Consider the following 20,497-nt stretch of genomic DNA (forward strand, 5'->3'; position numbering starts at 1 on the left):
TCTTACAATTATTAGGGCTAGGCTTTCTTTTGAAATATTAAAGTCTGGTGACCTGCGCTACATCAAGGGCAGTGATGTAATGGCATGGGGAAGCTGGAGGCCTTAAAGTGTGGTATCATGGGTTTAAATCCTACCATCACAATGGGCTTTAAATTCAATTTGTAAAGCTAGTGATGTAGTTATGAGACTATATTGTCAATTCCTGTGAAAACCCATCTAGTTCACTAATGGACTTTTGGGATGTCATTGCCTGCTCTGGCCTACATTGTCTGCTCCTGTGACTCTAAATCCACAGCAATGTACGGCCATACTTGGAGTATTGTGTACAGTTCTGGTCACCGCATTATAAGAAGGATTTGGAAACTTTGTAAAGGGTGCAGAGGAGATTTACTAGGATGTTGCCTGGTATGGAAGGAATGTCTTACGAAGAAAGGCTGAGGGCCTTGAGGCTGTTCTCTTTAGAGAGAAGAAGGTTGAGAGGTGACTTAATAGAGACCTGCAAGATAATCAGAGGGTTAGATAGGGTGGACAGGGAGAGCCTTTTTCCAAGTATGCGGATGGCAAACACGAGGGGACACAACTTTAAAGTGAGGGGAGATAGGTATAAGACAGATGTCAGAGGTAGTTTCTTTTCTCAGAGTAGTAAGGGTTTGGAATGCTTTGCCTGCAACGGTAGTAGATTCGCCAAGTTTAAGTGCATTTAAGTCGTCATTGGACAGGCATATGGATGTACATGGAATAGTGTAGGTGGGATGGGCTTCAGATTAGGGCGGTGCATCAAGGGCCAAAGGGCCTGTACTGTGCTGTAATGTTCTATGTTGTTGACTCTTAACTGTCCTATAAAATGGCTGAGCAAGCCACTCAGTTCAGGGGCAATTAGAGATGGGTAAGAAATGTTGGTCTTGCCAGTGATGCCCACCTTTTGTAAGTGAAATATATACAAATAGAATGTGGCTTTAAAACCAGATTAGAATCTGGGGAGAGCTTTACCAAGCTGCAGCGCTGCTAACTTCTGTGCCTTGTGTAGCACAGGCACACAAGATTCCCAGCAGTTTGCACCTTTTTTGCTGTCCTGCAGCCCTCACTCCCCAAGCTGTATCCAACAACATGATACTGAAGTTAGTGTTTTAGCAAGGGATACCAATTGGATTTAAGAAACAGCATTAAATGCTATTTGTTATTTCAGATCTTGAGTATTGCTGGAAAAAAGGCACATTTTTGTCAAAGCTTTTCATCTTATAAATCATTAAAACATTATAAATCATGAGAAAAATATTTAAGAGAATAATATTTTATACTGTTTGAGAAGAAAGCATTGATTGACAAGTGAGATTGGGTTCAAATGTTGATGTGGAGAATGTACCAGTTAGGTGCTGACTGATCGTTAACTACCAAAGTTTCCTTTAAATTTAAACCAGGTTGATTGGTCAAGACATTCTCTGAGGAGACTGCAATTGCTCACTACCCCCTTCCTGTACAGTATAAAGTGTTGGTTCTCTTTATATTGGTGATGTATGGCCTGATAAGTGCAAGGTAAAGAGCTTCAACAAAATGCGACTTTCTTCAGCAATATCAGCAGAAAATTAACAAGTGGACAGAGTTTATCTTTTTCCAAACCCAGCAATGGTTGGAAGAGGTGAGGTGGGGAAGTATGTTGATCCCATGGGATAATGGAGAAAGGTATAGCAGGATATCATGTTGGGATGTGATACAGTAGGAGATGGGAGCAGACTTGTGTGTAGAATAAATGCTGACATAGACCCATTGGTTTAGTGGCCCTTGCTTTGTGATGTGTGTTCTATGTTTTTAAGGTAAAAACAATGACTGCAGATGCTGAAAACCAAATACTGGATTAGTGGTGCTGGAAGAGCACAGCAGTTCAAACTTCCAGCACCACTAATCCAGTATTCTATGTTTTTAAGACTTGCGAGTAGAGAAAAAGCATCAAAACCATAGTTGCAGAGTTGCAATGTCTGGAGTAAGGAGTGCATCAGTAGATGGGATGTGGGGGCATTGAGGTATGTCAGTGGACTTGTGAAAACAGGAACTCCAGTCTAATGTTCTGGCATGTGTTCGAATCCTCCCTACGGCAGATAGAAAAAAAAATTAAATGCTCTTTAGGGAAAGAAATCTGTCATCTTTACCTTGTCAGGCCTATAGGTGACTTCAGACCCACAGCAGTATGGTTGACTCAGATTTGTCTCTGGGCAGTTAGGGATAGGCAATAAATGTTTGTGTATCCAGTGATACCCACATCCCCATGAATGACCCAAAGCACCAATGCATTTCAACGTGTTCATGTAACATGAGCATATCATCATGCAATGCCAAACAGTGTCTGCCCCCTCCCATTTCCATGTGGGACACCAAGAGTCTGTGATTGTCAAAGCAGTAAAATGCTATTTCCCCCTTCCATCTCGCTCTTGCATCTAGGCCATGTAAATGCCTGCTGGAGCAGCTCATTCCTCCCTCTTGGGCTTGCAGCGGATTTTGGCAATTGACCGTCATATTAGTGGAAACTGAGCACATTCTTTTTATTTGTAATGTTCAGTGAAAAGGAGCATGTACAGGAGGAGTGCCTTAATCATAAAATCGTAGAATCCCTACAGAGTGGAAGCAGACTGTTCGGCCCATTAAGTTGGAGGAAACCCCCACAAACACTGGAAGAATGTGCAAACTCCACACACAGTCACCCAAGGGTGGAATTGAATCTTGCCTTCTCATGCACAATGCAATCTATTTTGATGACTTGTAAATCAAGAATCAAAACATGGGGGCACAGTCTTGGGATAAGGGGGTGAACTTTTTAAGACTGAGATGAGAAGTTGGTTCACTTGGAGGGTTGTGAATCCTTTGGAATTATTTTCCCCCACCAAGAATTGTGAATGCTTCATTGTTGAAGTTGAGCTGTTAATTTCAGATGAGTGGTGGCTCCAATCTTTTGGTATCCTTGTGTTTCCAGCCCCAGTATGCGTTGAGATAATCCATCCTTCCATGAAGGCACTTGGTCATTGTAAGAGTGTCAGTGATGAGTATTGGTGGGTTGTTTATCCGGAGTGGATATCACATCAGAAACCAAATAAATCTATCTTTCTTTTTTCAACATTCACATGCTCAGTCCTGCTGAATGTTGGTACTGTGGTAGGCTGAATGATGTAAATTGTAGTCCCAGGTATTTGCATATCTTTACAGTCGATTGCTTCCTTTCCCACAGGTTCATGCCATTCCACTCCGGTCATCTTGGGTTATGACCTGTGCCTATGCCCCTTCTGGTAACTACGTGGCCTGTGGTGGCCTGGACAACATTTGCTCTATCTACAGCCTAAAGACCCGTGAAGGGAATGTGCGAGTGAGCAGGGAGCTGCCAGGACACACAGGTGGGTGCTGCAAGTTTTGTTCTTTGGGGGAGTGCTGGGTGTTGGGGATGGTTCCACATGTGGGTCTACACTGCCTGAAAAGAGGATCGGACCCACCATATTCACTGAAATTGCAGTAAAAGCTGTAACTTGTTCAACAGTGGCACTCCATTGTGGTCACTGCAGCATCAAGGGGGGACCGTTCAGACTTGGGAGGCAACTCTAGGGATTAGAAATAGGGCTGACCTCAAATGTAGGTATCAGGAGGCATAACCTAATAGCATGGTGGATGGTTTGATCTTTTGAGGAACAACAGCAATTTCCACTTGATATAGTGACGTCAGCGTAGCAGCTTTGGGGAATTTCCCAGAGCTGGAATGGGGACAGAGCCATCATGAGCAGAAATATGGTCAGAAGCGTTAGTCTGAAAAGAAACTGGCAGGGGTTAGGAAGGAGCCATATAGGACTGCATGACAACCAATCACTGGGGAGGTGGCTGTTCTGAAATTGTAGTACAGGATAGTAAAGGAGAGGTAGTGGTATAATGGTAATAGTTATAATCTAGAGGTCTAGGCTGAATCTTTGGGGGTACCAGTTCAAATCTCACACAGCAGCTGGTGGAATGTAGATTCATTTCATAAAATTTCGATTTGAAAGCTAGCCCTGGTGGCCCTGACTGTTTTGTTTTTTTTAAATAAAGTCAACATGTAAGCAAGGTCAGAATGCTGCAGTTCTTACTGTGTGTGACTTCAGATCTTGACCCTTTCACAGAATCCCTACAATGTGGAAACAGGTCATTTGGTCCAACTGGTTCACACAGACTGTCCAGAGTATCCCACCCAAACCCAGACCCATTCCCCGATTACTTTACATTTCTCTGACTAATGCATTTAACCTACACATCCCTGAACACTATGGGCAATTTAGTATGACCAGTTCACCTAACCTGCACACCTTTGGATTGTGGGAGGGAACCCACGCAGACACGGGGAGAATGTGAAAACTTCACACAGACAGTTGCCCAAGGCTGGAATCGAACCCGGGTCCTTGGTGTTGTGAGGCAGTAGTGCTTACCACTGAACCGCCGTGCTGCCCTGACCTCCCTCTGAAATGGCAGAGCAAACTACTGGGGCAATTGCGGATGGACAACAATGCATTACCTAGCCAGTAATGCACATGTCCCGTTAAAGAAAAAAATGGACCTCCCATATTAAAGCAGCTAGAAGGACATTGGGTCGAATTCATTGCAGCCATTTGGAATTTCTTGACGCAGAAGATGAGAGAGATTGTTCGGAGAGCTGACTGGGATTGAACAATGGGCCATTTAACAAACTATTCCCTGCAGGTGGTTAGTTTATATTCTGGTGTAATGAGACCTCCCTGGCAGCAGGTGGCAGTGTGAGAGTGAGCAGCTGGGACAGTTGAATGGATTAGTGCTGACAGGAAGGATGCTTTTGGAGAGAGACAGTCCAGAGAAGGTTCGCCAGCCTGACATTGGGTATGGAAAGATCTTCAGTCTTATGAGGAGAGGTTGAGTAAATTGTTCTAAATTCCAATGAGTATAAGCCCAAACAAGGGGTGACCTTCTTGAAATGTATAAGATTTTTAGGGGACTTGACAGGGCCGATGCAGATAGTTTTTGCCCTTGTGGAAGAGTTGAAGACCAGAGGGCATAATTTGAGTAAGGTATCACTTATTTAAGAGAGATGAGGAGGAATATCTTCTGAAGGTGATGAATCTGTGGAGTTCTTCACTGCAGAGGGTTGTTGAGGCGGAGTGGTCAAGCATAATCAAGGCTGAGATAGATTTTTAATCGGTAAGGGAATCCAGGGTTATAGGAAAGGAGATTTGAGTATCAGATCAGCTATGATCTCATTGAATTGTTAGCTGACTTGATGGGCTGAATGGCCTACTGTATCGTTGGAGGGTTTTAAGTTTACTAGCAATTTTCTGACCATTTGATTTTCACCTTTCCACAAGAGAACACGCACATTTGGCAATTCAGCATAACTTTGCTTTTGTACTTTATGGCCTCCAGATATAAAATCAGATCCCAATGTCCATTTATTATTTGTCAGGAGATACTAAATGGAACTTAATTGATCTAGATATTTGATCCATTTTAATGGTGCTATTCACCTCTCCTGCCACCTTTTAATGCCTGTACATTAAAAAAAGAAAGCTCTGCTCCTGTATTCAGATGTTTCAAATGTGGACTGAATTGAATTCTGTCTGCTACCAGCTTGCCCCATTGCTAGCCACCTGCAGCCTTTTCCACTGGTCAGTTCAACTTGCTGTTTAGTAAATCTTTGATTATTTCTATTGCCATCCAACCTTCTCTCTTCCTAAGTTCTGATGTTTTAAATGTTCTGATGTACATAAATTTAAGTCCTACCCAACAGAACATTGCTTGTCATCACAGGTACATCCTGTGTAATTGCTTCCAGCCCCCTCTGTCTGCTGTGGTTTAGCCCTATGGTGTCATTATGAAAGTGGGGTGTTAGTTATCTAATAGATTAGATTCCCTACAGTATGGAAACAGGCCCTTCGGCCCAACAAGTCCACACCGACCCTCCAAAGAGTAACCCACTCAGACCCATTCCCCTACCCTATATTTACTCCTGGCGAATGCACCTAACACTAAAGGCAATTTAGCATGACCAGTTCACCTGACCTGCACATCTTTGGATTGTGGGAGGAAACTGGAGCATCCAGAGGAAACCCATGCAGACACTGGGAGAATGTGCAAACTTCACACAGATAGTCGCCCGAGACAGAAATTGAACCTGGGTCCCTGGTGCTGTGAGGCAGCAGTGCTAACCATCAAACCACCGTGTAGCCTGGAGCATAGCAAAACAAGCTTGGTGAACATAAAGGTCTAATACTGTTCCTGTCTTTTTCCCCTATTTCCTAAATGGAGAAAGTGACAAAATCTTGTCATAATGACCTAGTTCGGGAGCAGATTAAGCAGCTTCACATTAAGAACAATGTCGAATGCACCAATAGCTGCACAGGAGAATCAGTTCATCTTAGATTGTGGAATTGATGATGTTCACACAGTGGAAGCAAAAGGGACTTGTGCTTTTTTTTGAGTTCCCAGGAATTTGGGAAGCCTACATTATCCCATTATTTTCCTCATTGCAATGCCTCAGCCAATCAATGGCTGTTTGCCAACCAAGCAGCACTCATTTCTCCTGTAGTATAAATTGTTATGATTGTTTGAAATCTGTCATTCTTGCATTTTGTCCTGATGAGTACAAGATGCAAAAAGCTTCAGCAACATGTCTGTTTTCAGCGATATTCAATGCAGAAAACATTAGTCTTCTCCCTCCCTCCATCCTCTTCACACTTCCCTTCTGCCAGTCACACCCCCGTCCCCCTTTGGCTCTGCACCTCCCTCCCCATCGCATCTCTCTGGTCGGTCTCTCTCGCTCTCTCCGACCCCCCCCCCCCACCTCCCCATTACCCCTTTTCCCTATTCTCTCTACTCCCACCCCCTGGAAGGTTTGTCTGAACAAGCAGGTACCTCCTTTCATGAATGGTGATGAGGAACTGTTTGACCTTCATGCTCACCTCGGGAGTAAGTGTTCATCTTGGTGACTATTATTATCTGTTGTTTTGTAGGTTACCTGTCCTGTTGCCGCTTTCTCGATGATAACCAGATTGTTACAAGCTCTGGTGATACAACTTGGTGAGTTCATTGGTTACTTGAGGTGGGGACGCAATGTTGGCATTGAACTGGTGCTGTCTCTTAATCTCACCTTCCCTCCCAAACGAGAGAACAGTTTGATTTGTTCATTGAAAGTCCAACCCAAGGATGTTTGTGAGTGAAGGAACCAAGCAACTGAAGTATTGTTTTGTCAGACAGTGGACTGACCAGTGGCTGGATGTTAACACACAGCAAACCCACAAAATGATTTAACTGCAAAGTGCAAGAGCAACACTCACTTATCAGATAGCAAAATGGTGCTTGACCAGTTTGGACTCCAAATCTACTCCTTCAACCACCTTCCTTAGCCAAACTGATGACTGAAGGTGAAAAGAAATTGAGGTTTGCGTGTGTACAGTGCATTTTGCAATCCCTGGATGCCCTTAAAGAGCTTTGTACCCAGCGAAGCACTTTATAACAGTGACTCCATTTCAATATTGCAGAAAATGCAGCAACTAATTTGCACACAGCAAGCTCCTACGAATAGTAAAATAACTTTTTTTTAAAAAAGTTGTTAGCTGAGGCATAAATGTTGGCCCAGGGACAAGAGAGGGCTGTCTTGCCTGTCATCTTGAAACAGCACCCCAGGATCTTTTATATGCGGCAATGAGGACAGACAGGACCTTTTTAGACCTGGCAAGCCAGAGGTTTAGGGCTGCATCAATGTCTTAACGCCCCATTTTGGGTTCAGTGGACCTTGGCCCAAACTTGGACTCATGGTCCAAACTGCACCATGAGGCTGGTGGAATCTTCAACCAAAGCACTTATTGTCTTTGGATTCTCCCTACTCTGGCCCATTTTTGTAGCAGTCAATCGTGATGTGGTTAAGGGGCTGGATAGTAGCCTTACCACTGAATCCACATCCTGCCACCCAAGTTAAATTCAGCCATACTTTCTCCATCTCTGGTGTGCACCACCAGAATATAAAGGAAAGAACAACACAAGCTGCAAATTTATCAAAAAGCTGACTCAGTAATGTTTGAGGAGAGTAATCTGTCAAGCCCTGCCAATTCTGAGCTCTGCAACATCCAAAGCAATCTGACCTTATGAGCTCCATCATTATAATATGGAAGGAACAGTCTCTGGCAGCTTGTCAGGGCATTTCCTGATAAATGGATCCATAGCTGGTTGGTTAAGTATGAATGCCAATCCTTTCCTTGTGGCTTTATCTATAATTTGCCTCATATGTTAGCCTCCAACCGATGAGCCCAATGGCCCAGCAGTCTGTCTTTGCACGTGCTCCAGGTTCTCCACTTGCTTATCCTTAATTTTAACACAGCAATTGATGCAACAGTTACACTTGAAGGGTAGTAAATGTGGCTTTGCCCACATCGCCAAGGCCCTGAGGGCAAACACATGCCCCAGCTCTTACACAATGAGTGTTTGAGATTGTCACTATGCTTGTCTAACTTTCTGGAGTGCAAGGATTCTTGTTACTCTGGAGCAAAAAAGCTATTGTAATTTGCTTCCAGTAGGTATTAACTTTCAGAAAGAAACATCTGTGGCTTTATGATCTTTCTGCCATGTAAACAACTTCACCTTCTGTTTTCACAGTGCCCTGTGGGATATTGAAACTGGGCAGCAGACGACCACATTCACAGGCCACAGTGGAGATGTCATGAGCCTCTCCCTCTCGCCAGACTTCAAGACCTTTGTGTCAGGAGCCTGTGACGCATCAGTCAAGCTGTGGGATGTGCGCGACAGCATGTGCCGGCAGACTTTCACTGGCCATGAGTCTGACATCAATGCTGTTTGTGTAAGTTGCCAGGGCGTCTTACTGAGCCCGACTGTTCTGGGGACGTCAATCTAGGAGAAAGCATTGGGGTGGGAGAGAGCTATTGGGGATGGCCCATCATGCAGAACACAGAGAGAGAGAGAGAAAAACATAACTGAGCAAATAATGGTTTGAATTGAATGTGGCATCAACTCATTAAAAAGCACCATCAACCTATCAAAACCTGCCAGGTTTTATAACCGAAAGGTGTCTCTTCTAAGGCACTATTAGGGCGAGTGAACAAAAGGTGAGTTTGTGAGGTAGATTTTAAGGCACTCTTCCAAAGGAAGTAAGTGGAAATAGTTACAGGTTAAGAGAGGAAGAGAAAGTGGCCAGAAGTTGGCGTGAATAAGGTGGTGAATTGATCATCACTGCACTGACTGAGAAAGGAAAAGTGTGTAGGGCAGGCTAATGATACCTGACGATAGAGTGCTGTCAGCCAGAGCCTCATTCACTGAAATGCTTGTGACACAATGCTGATCACCACACCACCTCAGGTAAAGGTTGCAATTTACCTTGAGTGAGTGGAGCAGAGTGACCAGAATGATATCCGAGCTCAACAGGTTAAATTATGAGGTTAAGAGGGTGATGAATCAAGATGTTAAAGATGATTTAAAGAGAGAAAAGGGGATTAATCTTTCTTTGCATATGTGTTTGTTTTCATACATATGGGAGCAGGGACATTAGTACATAGGAGTCCAGAGAATAACCATAAAATTAGAACCGCACTGAGGATGTAAACAAAAGACAGTCCCTCTCATAAAGGGGTTTGGAAAATTGGAATGCACTCTCCCAGAAAAGCTGCTGAGGTGAGGGGTTAGTTTAAAATGTCCAAGTGTGCAAATTAAGTTTTAATCGGGTAAGGGTGTGAAGGCATGGGGAGCAAAGGTGGGTAGATGGAGTCGAGGCATGATCTCACGGAATTGTGGAACAGATTTGGGCTGAATGGCTGATTTCTGTTCCTGTCAAGGAACAATGCAGAGGGAAATTGGAAGGAGAGAGGGTTAGTTAATATGTGGTGATTATGATATGCTGCTGCTCCCATGGAAATGCCAATGGTGAGGAGTGGAAGAAAGCTGTGTAATTGATGTGCTGATCTCTCTTTCTCTCCCTCTCTCCTTCCCCCACCCCCCTCACTCACTGTACTGTTTACTTTCCATGCCGTCTTCCTGCCTGCCTCTGCATTTTCCCCTTTGCGCTCGCTCCCTGTCTGTGTCTCTAGTTCTTCCCTAATGGGAATGCCTTTGCCACGGGATCAGACGATGCCACCTGCCGATTGTTTGACCTGCGGGCAGACCAGGAGCTGATGATGTATTCACATGACAACATAATCTGTGGAATCACATCAGTGGCATTCTCCAAGAGCGGCCGTCTCCTGCTGGCTGGCTACGACGACTTCAATTGCAACATCTGGGACTCCATGAAGGGTGACCGTGCTGGTAAGTGGGTTGCAACCTGTGTCTCAGTTTGCTGCTGTAAGAATGTCTGTCACGATTGCAGTTGGGGAACTGCCCAGAGAGGTGTGCAAGTAAGGAATGATGGCTTTGGAAGAAGTCCGTTTAAAAAAAAAGTCTCTTCAAACTGTAGCAATCTGAGCTTGTGACTGGAACTGCAGCAAGGTCTCCTGATAAAAGTTGGCTTACTTTCACTAGTAGGATACAATTGGTGCTTGAGAATTGTCTGGAAAGGTGCAGTTCTAACAGTACTCAAGATGCTCAGCACCATACAGGGCAAAGCATACTGCTTGATCAACATTCTATCCAACATCTTCAGTGTTTACTCCTGCCACTACCAACACACAGTAGTGACAGTGAGTACCATCTACAAGTGCATTGCAGCAACTCACCATGGTCTCCTTAGACAGCACCTTTCAAACCTGCGGGTCCTAACATCTAGAAGGATGAGGGCAGCAGATCTGTGGGAATACCACCCACTTCAAATTCCTCTTTGAGCCACCTACTATCCTGACTTGGAAATGTACTGTTGTTCCTTCAGTGTCACTGGGTCAAAATCCTGGAACTCCTTCCCAAACAACACTCTTTGGCTGCCCTACTGATCACACACTTAAGGGAGGTTACTGCCTTTTGAAGGGCAATTAGGATTGGGCAGCAAATGCTGGCCTTGCCTGCAGAGCCCACATCCCTAAATTAATAAAGTTAAATGTAGACATTTAGCTAGATGTATAGACATGTCTAATAGACTCTGTCATAAAGGAAGGAAAAGAATCAAGTTGCATCATGTGTAAAATTGATCACATCCTACAATCTGGTCTGCAGATGTGATATTAGAGAAATTAGAGCTTGTGCTGTCATAGACACACCTATCTTTGTCTCATAAGTGAATGCAGCAATCTGCTCCATGACTCCATCTACCAACCTGAGCCTGCAACTACATAAGAGCAGGAGCAGGCCATGTGACCTTGAGCGATAGTTGTGTAATGGTAATGTCACTGGATTGATCCAGAGGCCCAGGCTGTTCCTCTGGGGGAAATGTAGGTTCAAATCCCACCAAAGTGCCTCAGTAGAATTTGTTCAGTTGATCAAATCTGGAAGTCTCAGTGGTGACCACAAAACTATTATTGATTGTTGTAAAAGGCCTATCTGCATTTTAGGGAAGGAAATCCACTGTCCTTACCTGGTCTGGCTAACGTGTGACTTCAGGTCGACAGCAATGTGGCTGACTATGAATCAATGCCTGAGCAAGCCATCAAGGGCTTGCCTTATTTCTCTCTTGAGATTATCCATTGTCTCTGCTTCCCTCTCCCCCTTTCAAAGGCAGCAAGTTCCAGCACTTGGAAATCTGGCACTCCTTTCCGAGAAAGGTCTGGAGCATAGTTAAAAATATCAAAACTGAAATTGACATTGTTGTTGCATGAGGGCACAGGAATGTTACAGAATCAAGGCAGGTAAATTGAGTTAACAGACTGATATAAATGAAAATGGGATTGTGCTTTCTCTTTTTGTGTTTCACTTAAAGAAAACTTATTCCTGTTCATACCCCAACACATGGGCTATGCTAACTGGGCAAGAATTTATTATTAATCTCTAATGCCCTCTTGAGAAGGTGATGGCAAGCTGCATTCTTGAACCTCTGTATCCTGAATGGTGGAGAGACACTAAGTGGTGTTAGGGAGAGAGTTTCCAGGATTTTACCTGCAATACTGAAGAAACAATATATTTTCATCTCTGGATGGTTTGTGGCTTGGAGGGGATCTTACAGGCAGCTATAATTCCATGTATCTGTTACCCTCCTCCTTCCGCATAGAGGAGGTCACGGGTTTGGAAAGTGCTGTCTAAGGAGCTTTGCATCTTGTACGTAGTGCACACTGCAGCCACTGTACAAAAGTACTGAAATGGGGTGCCAGTCAAGCAGGCTGCTTTGTTCGGATGGTGCTGAGCTCCCCGTGTATTGTTGTAGATGCCCTCATCCAGATAAGTGGGAAGTATTCCATCACTCTCCTGATTTGTGCTTTGTAGACAGTAGACAGGCTTTGAGTCAGAAGTGAGTTGCTCACTACAGAATTCCCAACCTTTGACGTAAGCAGGATTTGATCTCCTATCCTCAGGATTGCTAGACCAGTAAGTAGTTTTCAACCAATCTGGGTTTCTATTGAAATGTTTACATGGGCAGTTTCATTGTTAAGCATTGACATAAATCATGACCGGAGGAGCTATGAAACCTGTTATGACATGGCAGTGAACCCTTCTGCTAATTAAACCAAACACACAGGCTCGCCTCGCAATCTGTTAAAGTAGGAATGTCAGAGAACTATGCAAATTGCACTATTTAACAAAAATATCAATTTTATTCTTTAACTCCTTTTACATCTCCTTTCTCTCAAAGATTTATTTCCTCCCACTCCATATAACAATATACTAATCCAATAAAGTCCCTATTAAATTTACAGCAACTTAATTTTCAAAACCAGACAGCACTCATCTCCAGTGTTGGTCTTCCTATTTATATATCTCCTTGGGTCGTCATCGATCTTCTGCTGCAAAGTTGTTTCATATGAAAAATGTACTTTTGACAGTGTGTGGTAAATAACAGTGACCATTGGTGCTCTTTCTGGCTAACTGTCCAAAAATACCTCCTTTTTTTTATATGTCAAGTATTGGATCGTCTCATTAGTTCGATGTTGTCAAAGCCGTAAAATTCAAATTTGATTGGGTTTTAGTATCTTGGCTGAAAAATGTGTTGCTGGAAAAGCGCAGCAGGTCATGCGGCATCCAAGGAGCAGGAGAATCGACATTTCGGGCATAAGCCCTTCTTCAGCTCCTTGGATGCTGCCTGACCTGCTGCGCTTTTCCAGCAACACATTTTTCAGCTCTTATCTCCAGCATTTGCAGTCCTCACTTTCTCCTGTTTAGTATCTTGGGGCATAATTTAAACTGGTTAAATTCAAGCCCTGTGAAAACAAATGAGGTATCTAAGTTACAGTCAAATATTACATCTTTCAATTTTCCAGTGCACTCTGACTGCTAGACAGTCACATGATGACAAGTGCTTGCCAGCTTTCACCCTCTTAAAGGGACAGTACATGCCTTCAACTTCATAACAAAGCACACCAAATTTAAACTTTGGATGTGTTTGCAAAGTGAACTGATCCCATCATGGAGTATTACTTGTATTATGTTGGGAAGTTGTTTGAAGAACCGTTACTAACCAAGGTCAAATCTTTCCCTCCTCCTTGCAGGAGTCTTGGCCGGTCATGACAACAGGGTCAGCTGCCTGGGAGTGACAGACGATGGAATGGCTGTGGCAACAGGGTCTTGGGACAGTTTCCTCAAAATCTGGAACTAACCATAACGTGAAGTGGGTGTCATCAACGCAAAAGAGAGAAAAGATTTCTAAAAAAAGTCTGATTATTTAGATTTTGAAAACTGTATGCCCTCCCTCCCTCCCTCCCTGCCCTCCCACCTTCCCTCCTTTCCATCCTCCCCCTCAAGAAGAACCTACAGGGCATGGGAGGCAAGGAAGAAGAGGAAGATGTGCCTGTGACAAATGGATCTTGCCCCCTCTACTCCCCCCAAAAAAAGAGGGGGAGAGAAAAAGTACCCCCGTAACAAAAAAGGAATCCCACAGATGTGACCTATTGAGGGTGAAATTTTATTTGTTACAGTAACAAAGCAAAAGGCTTGAAAAGAAAATGGCTTGCACAAGGCTTTTTGTGGAGGTAGAAAACCATAAGTGGATGGAAAGACTGCAATCAATTGTTTTTTTTAAAAAAAGGAAAAACTTAAATTGACCCAGAATTCTTGTGAGCTGCTGGTGTCAGTTTAAGCCTTTGTCACCAGAATTTATGTTGTTTATGTTCCTGGCTCCAGTTTTGTTCAGATTTTGCGTGTGAATGAACGAGAGTGAGTGTGTTTCTTTCAAAAACATATTGTGATTGATTGATTGTCTCCTTTGACCACTTTTACCCTTTTGTCCTCTTCTACCCCCATCCTCCCAAAAATACCAGTGCCCTTCCTTTCAGTGAGTGAGATGTGTGAAACTTTTACAAAAAATAAATGGCCCACTGGTAGCAAAGGACCACAGCTATTGGTCAGTGCTAGGTGAGGATGACACTTGTGCTGTTGTCTGTATTCACCCCCCCCCCCCCCCCCCCCCCCCCCCCCCAACCCTATCCCTGAGTCTCACTCACCTTCACTTTCAACTTGTGTTCCCACCCCACCTCTGGCTTTTTCTTCTTTTCTTTAATATCAGCCAAATCCTGACTTATGTTTCCGCTTAACAGCTTGCTCCCACTGTGCAAACATCTGAGGTCTGTGCATGGCAGCAGCTTCTGAAACAAGAATTCAGTGTGTTGGTATGTTGATTGTTGTGTGTGGAACCCTTGAGAAGTCGTGCAGCTTGGAGGCAGCACTAGTCCTGATTGGTCCTTGCCTTGCTATATCTGTGTCATCTCTTCATCAACCACAGAAGTGAAGCCCTTTTTGCCATTATTCATCGGTGCATTGTGGATAACAAGACATTTCTGACCATTATGGCTCCTTATGAGTCTACCTATCTTGACAATATAGTCCAAAGGATTTTCAGGAAGAAACTCTGTTCTTTTTCTGGTAATGGGCAAATTGGCGAGGGCTAGGGCAGGGACTTCTGTGATGGTATTGGTCTTGCCTGGCCTGGTACTGTCTTTTACTTTTGCTACTTCCATTGTGAGACCATTAAAGGAGGCAAACGCAGTGGTGAAGAGGCTGACATCAGCATTACCCTATGCCCTTAGAATCAGACTTTACAGCTTGTGCCATGTGACTCGAGCTGATACAACAGGGTATTTTTTTTTCTGGGGGAATGGTGCTCTATCTGTTCTCTGTGCAAAGTAAACTGGCCATCTCAAAAGTCCTGCACTGGTGCGAACCCCACACAACCTCTCTTCTCCAAAATAAAAGTCACTATAGTTACTCCCTCCATTCCATCATACTCGGATATTTTCCGATGTTGGTAAAAAGCAGTTGTCTCTTAAAGAACCTTTTTTGTGTTAGCAAACTATTGGAAGAGGAGAGATGCTACCTGGACTGTTGGTGACTGTGGACAGTCATTGTTTCCTGCTGTCCAGGGTTCATGTCCTGACCATCTTTAACATGCCATAGGCAAGGGAGGAAACATCTAGGGAGGTATTTAGTTAATATGTGCAGTGGTTATAATAATCTGCTGTCTTTATTTCCCCCATTCCCACATTTACCCTCCTCCCAAATAGCTGTGAAGTTGTCATTTGTCTCTTTTGGGAGGCACAACTGCCACCTGCCCCCTCCAAAGTCTGTATGTATGTGTGTGTGTGTGTGGCGCAGCATTTATAAAGTTGGTATACACTCCACACCTTCCCTCCCTTGCTGCAGTGCTTGTGAACTGTGATGACTCTGACAGTACACTGGCAGCAGGACAGTTACTCACCAAAACTAGCTGATGTGCTTCTCGTAACCTGAATGTCATGGCCCCAGACCTTTTCAGGTAGATGTGATGTTGAGATAAGAGTCTTTTGAAAGCTTGTAAATCTGTCAAGTATTAAAGGAGTATTGAAGTAAAGAGAGGGTTTAGTGCAATTTGTTCCATGGTAATTTTGCTTTGGTGCCTCACTGGTCAATCAGATGTCTGCTTTAATGCCAGTATTGATTTCCTTGCCTTTCTGACTGCTCCTGTTCACGCACTGAGCCAAAGCGTGGTGCTATTCCAGTTAACAGACACTGTTATTTCTTTGTTCCCTTTGGTGATGAGTCAAGGAGATTTTGAAGCAGGGATGTAATTCCAGAATAAGAGCCAAGCCATTTAGGACTGATGAGCAGAGGTTTTTTTGCACTCTGTTGTGAATCTTTGGAATTCTCTATCGCAGAGGGCTGTGTAGCCATCCATTGAGTGTATTCAAGACAGAGATTTAATGCAATTAAAACTTTCAAGGGATAAGGGGATAATGTGGGAAAGTGACTTAAATGTTGAAGATCTGCCACGATCCAGTTGACTGATGGACCAGGCTCAAGGGCTGAATGACCATATCCTATTTCCTATATTCTCGTGCTCTTTAGGAAAAGCTCACCTGTTCTGTTATCAATCAAGAACATTTAAGCAAACTGAGCCTCCTTAGAAAGGAAGCTGAGGAATGACTGAGTGAAGGTCTTTAAAATGCTGAAAGATTAAGATCGAGTGGATACAATAGAATAATTCTGCTCTTTCCACAAAAGGAAACAAAGACCTTAGGATAAAAGGCAAGAAATCCTATTGAGTATTCAGGAGAAACGCCTCTCTCTAAAGAGTGGTGAGAACTCCTACAGACTCTGTTTGAGGTGTGAATGCATTTAAGGGGTAATGTGAGGGAGAAAGGGATAGAGACATTTGTGCTGATTGTTCAATTTGGATGGGTGGGAGGAAGAAAGTCTAAAACCAGAGGCTGGTTTGGGTCAAATGGCCTGTTTCTATGCTGTGCAACTGTTCCTCTTCGTCAGCTCCTTGAGCTTGGGGTGAGTGGTTAATTAGGTAGGCTTCCTGGTTGTTTTGATCATCCTTAGAGAGCACATGGGAAAACTGGGTGAGTGCACTAGTTCTCTGTGATCGCTGGTGACAGATTCTCAACTTATTGAGTTTCCAGAGGGCATGCTATTGTTTGGAAGATCCATCCTGCTTGAGGAACCTTCAGTATTATTACTTCTCCAACCCAGTGCCAAACATCCCTTTTTAAAAGTAGGAACACTTGAGGAGTTGACAAACTGCGTCTTTGTGTCATTGGGAGATCTTTCTGTTGCCTGTCAGGAAGATGCAAGTCATGCCTTGCATGTTTGATTTCTTCCCCTTAATTGGGAAATACTGCCAATGTGTTATGTTTGAAAGAGGAGTTTAGGAGGGGGGCTTGGTGAAAACTACACTCAGATTCTGCTGAATCTGCATATTATCTGTTTTCCCTATTTTAATTTACTTTTGAGAGCCCTTGCATTCCCATCCTTGCCCAGCCAAAATTTCTCTCTCAAACCAACTTCACAAAAGAAAAATCTGGCCAGTGTCACATTGCTGTCGAGGGGACCTTGCTGTACTCTAATCCAATGCCGCATCTCCGACAATACAAAAGTACTTGACTGGTTGTAAAGAGCCCCCTTGCTGTTCCTGGTCCATCTGAGAAAGGCACTGCCATCTCTGTTTGCAGAGTGATAGGAAACAGATTTTCTGCTGGTCACCTGCATATCAGTTGTGTAAGAATGCTTTACCTTTCTCCTAAAAGTATAATTTTTTGAAGGTTCCACCTCTGGTGAAAATCCTATTGCTGTAATTGGACTACCAAATCTATGAATGTTTCTGCTATTTTTTCAAGTGAATCAATTTTGTTCATTATGTTGTCGGGCGAATTTACTCATCATTCAACAGATCCCCTCCTTGCATGCACTAACTGTGGCCTATCTTGAGAGGTGGGGCCTGTGATTTGCAAGTATTATACTTCATGTTATGTTGTCCTTTGCCAATACTCATGTTCTTTCTTCCTCTGTCTCTCCTGCCCACCATCACAGCATCCTGCTTTGATTGGGCAAGGAATCTGTCTAGAGAGAGTCCACCCCACCTTGTCGACAAGGTTAGTGGATTGCATGCTCGGCCTGTTGACTACAGACTGCAGTAGGCAGTTGGTGGGTTTACTGAATGCAAACCACCTCTTTCTTCCTCCTACCCTCTCCTTCATTCTGAGCCCAGCCCACTTGCATGGTTGGTGAGGGATATGTTGTAATGACTTGATGCTGTGTAATGTAGCTGACAGAGTGGTAGTAACATTGGCTGAATTGCTAAGTTATCAAGGATCTAATGCATAAAATGCACAGTTGATATTGTGGTGCATCACTGTCGTTGAATATTGAGATAAATTAGTTAGTTTAATAAGCCTTGCCTTGACAACAGATTTGGCATAAATGATATGTTTGATACGAGCTGTAAATAATGAGTGAGAAAGGACCCAACTCTTGTTCCAGTTGGAATGTCCTCACCTAGAATCCTAAAAGTAATCGAACGAAAGGTTGGGTCAAGGGAATCTCCTGGGTTTAATGTCCCCGTGAAAATTTGATTTCTCCTCCCAGTGCGAACACTTTGCTAACTGTTATGTTCACTGGACTAAACACTGCAGACTGAGGGGCAGGGCTTGATAATCTACTGCAGGGTGGAGTGTGTGTGGGACAAGGATAATTTGAAGGAGCCAGTGATGTTTTATTTCTTTTGAGGGGAGCTGAGGATCAGTGACTAGGTCAGCATTTAGTACCCATTCTTATTTGCTACTTGAGATGATACTGGTGAGCCACCACCTTGAGCTGCTGCAATCCATTTGGTGCTAATACAGTGCTGTTAGGGAATTCCAATATTTTGATCCCACGATTGTAAAGAAACAGTAAGATATTTCCAAATAAGGATTGTATGTTATCTGAAAGGGAACTTGCAGGAGCTAGTGTTTCCATATATTTGCTGCCCTTGAACTTCGAGATGGTAAAGGTCATGGGTTTGCACAGTGCTTTCACAAGCCCCAATGAGTTGTTGCAATGCATCTTGTAGATAGTACGCAGTGTTGCTATTGTGTGCCAGTGGTGGAGGGAATAAAGGTTGAAGATGGTGAATGTGGTGCCAACAAGGCTGGAACTGCTTTGTCCTGGATAATGTTGAGCTTCTTGAGTATTGGAGTTGCACAGATCCAGGCAAGTGGAGAGTATTTTATCACACTCCTGACTTGTGCCATGTAGATGGACAGGATTTTGAGGAGTCATGAGGTGAGTTGCTTGATCAAGAATTCCCAATCTTTGACATGCTATTGTAGGCACTAAATGGCTTGTCCATCAGTTCTGGTCAGTGATGGTGTTCAAGGTGGTGGTGGGGGATTAAGGAATGGGATTGGCATTGAATTTTAAATAGCCATGAAAGGAGGGTGTGCTAGGACAAAATCTTAGAACTCCCTCATGTGACAAGTCTGTGAGCCTGCATTATAATAAAAATTCTCCCTTAATAAAGATCATTGTGTTTGTTGAAGACCTGAATATAATTTACAGTTCCCATACATTTCTTTTGCCAACCTCCTTCCACTTTGAGTAGGGAAAGCCCAGCACTTAATCAGAATTTTAAAAGCATTTTTTTTAATAACACCTGCAGCACGCGTCAGCATAACCAAGCTCATTACTGAGACAAGTCGCTTGTGTTAAAAAGGAAGAGAGGGAAGCATTTTTCTTTAAAAAAAAGCCCGCTATTGTATGTTGCTGACTTTAACTTTGTATATATTATATATAGAAAAAAATAATGTGCACAGTGTAACCACTGGGCTGCAGAAACAAATGTTAGTGTTGTGTTGAAGGATAATGAAACCTTTTTAAAAAGAAAAAAAAAGTGTTTTTAGAGACTGTATTTATCTGTAGCTAATCTTGTTGGTGGGTTTGCATTGTGTAATTTCTTGAAGAAAATGTCAATGAATGATAAGTATGTGTTCTGATTTTAGATATTTTGGGAGGGAGGGGTGAGAATGTAAACTCCGTCCAGATGGGCCAGTTTTTTTTAATACAATTTTTTTTTAAACCCCAAGCACTCCACCTTTATCAATTTTCCTTGCATTGAATGGGGTTGTTTTCTTGACCACCCTGTTCCTTTACGGAGGCTGGTGATGGTGCAGTATAAATATATATAAAATTATATATACTTTTTTGGGTTAATTTTGTTCCGGCACCATTTCAGCAAAGGCAAAGTGAAGACAAAAAATGTTTGAATTTTTCACTTTCTCTGCTCTTTGATTTGAATAAAGCAATGTTCTGTGTTCTGTATTCTTTTTGACTGGTTTCAATCTCCATCAGTCATTTTTCTTGTTTGAGGTCGTCCAAATCCCTCTTTGTCTTTTGTATACACTGCTTCCCACTCTCGGGTGATCATGAGTTGATCTCTTGATTACAAATTTGAGCCGCTTGCTCAGTTATTTCAGACTATTAAGAGTAAACCCTATTGCTGTGGGTCTGGAGTCATGATCAAATTTAGTTAATAAACAATTTATGTTGCTCAGCAGACAATGCTTTAGTCTAGTGGTAAAGTCAAGGGGCTAATAATCCACAGGCCCAGGTTAATGCTCTGGGCACACATTGGTTCACATTGGCAGCTCAAATTTACATTCACAGCATCAACAGGCTATATCGCTTCTGTTTTGAGGAGAGATAGAAAGGGGACCTAATG

At 43.2% G+C, this 20,497-nt stretch overlaps 1 protein-coding gene across 8 annotated transcripts in view; it reads left to right on the forward strand.

The window, feature by feature from the left end:
• LOC140492537 (guanine nucleotide-binding protein G(I)/G(S)/G(T) subunit beta-2) overlaps positions 1–20,097 on the forward strand; it is a 186,905-nt gene extending 166,808 nt beyond the window's left edge. For all 8 annotated transcript variants that reach the window (XM_072591472.1, XM_072591475.1, XM_072591471.1 and 5 more), the window contains 5 exons: positions 3,215–3,377; positions 6,981–7,047; positions 8,620–8,821; positions 10,062–10,278; positions 13,536–20,097. In XM_072591472.1, coding sequence (XP_072447573.1) covers positions 3,215–3,377; positions 6,981–7,047; positions 8,620–8,821; positions 10,062–10,278; positions 13,536–13,642 — 756 coding nt within the window. In that variant the 3' untranslated portion in view covers positions 13,643–20,097. The remainder of the gene's footprint in view (positions 1–3,214; positions 3,378–6,980; positions 7,048–8,619; positions 8,822–10,061; positions 10,279–13,535) is intronic.
• The last annotated feature ends 400 nt before the right edge of the window (positions 20,098–20,497 follow it).

Source organism: Chiloscyllium punctatum, chromosome 21 (genome assembly GCF_047496795.1).
Source record: "Chiloscyllium punctatum isolate Juve2018m chromosome 21, sChiPun1.3, whole genome shotgun sequence".
In the NCBI taxonomy this organism is placed as follows: Eukaryota; Metazoa; Chordata; class Chondrichthyes; order Orectolobiformes; family Hemiscylliidae; genus Chiloscyllium; species Chiloscyllium punctatum.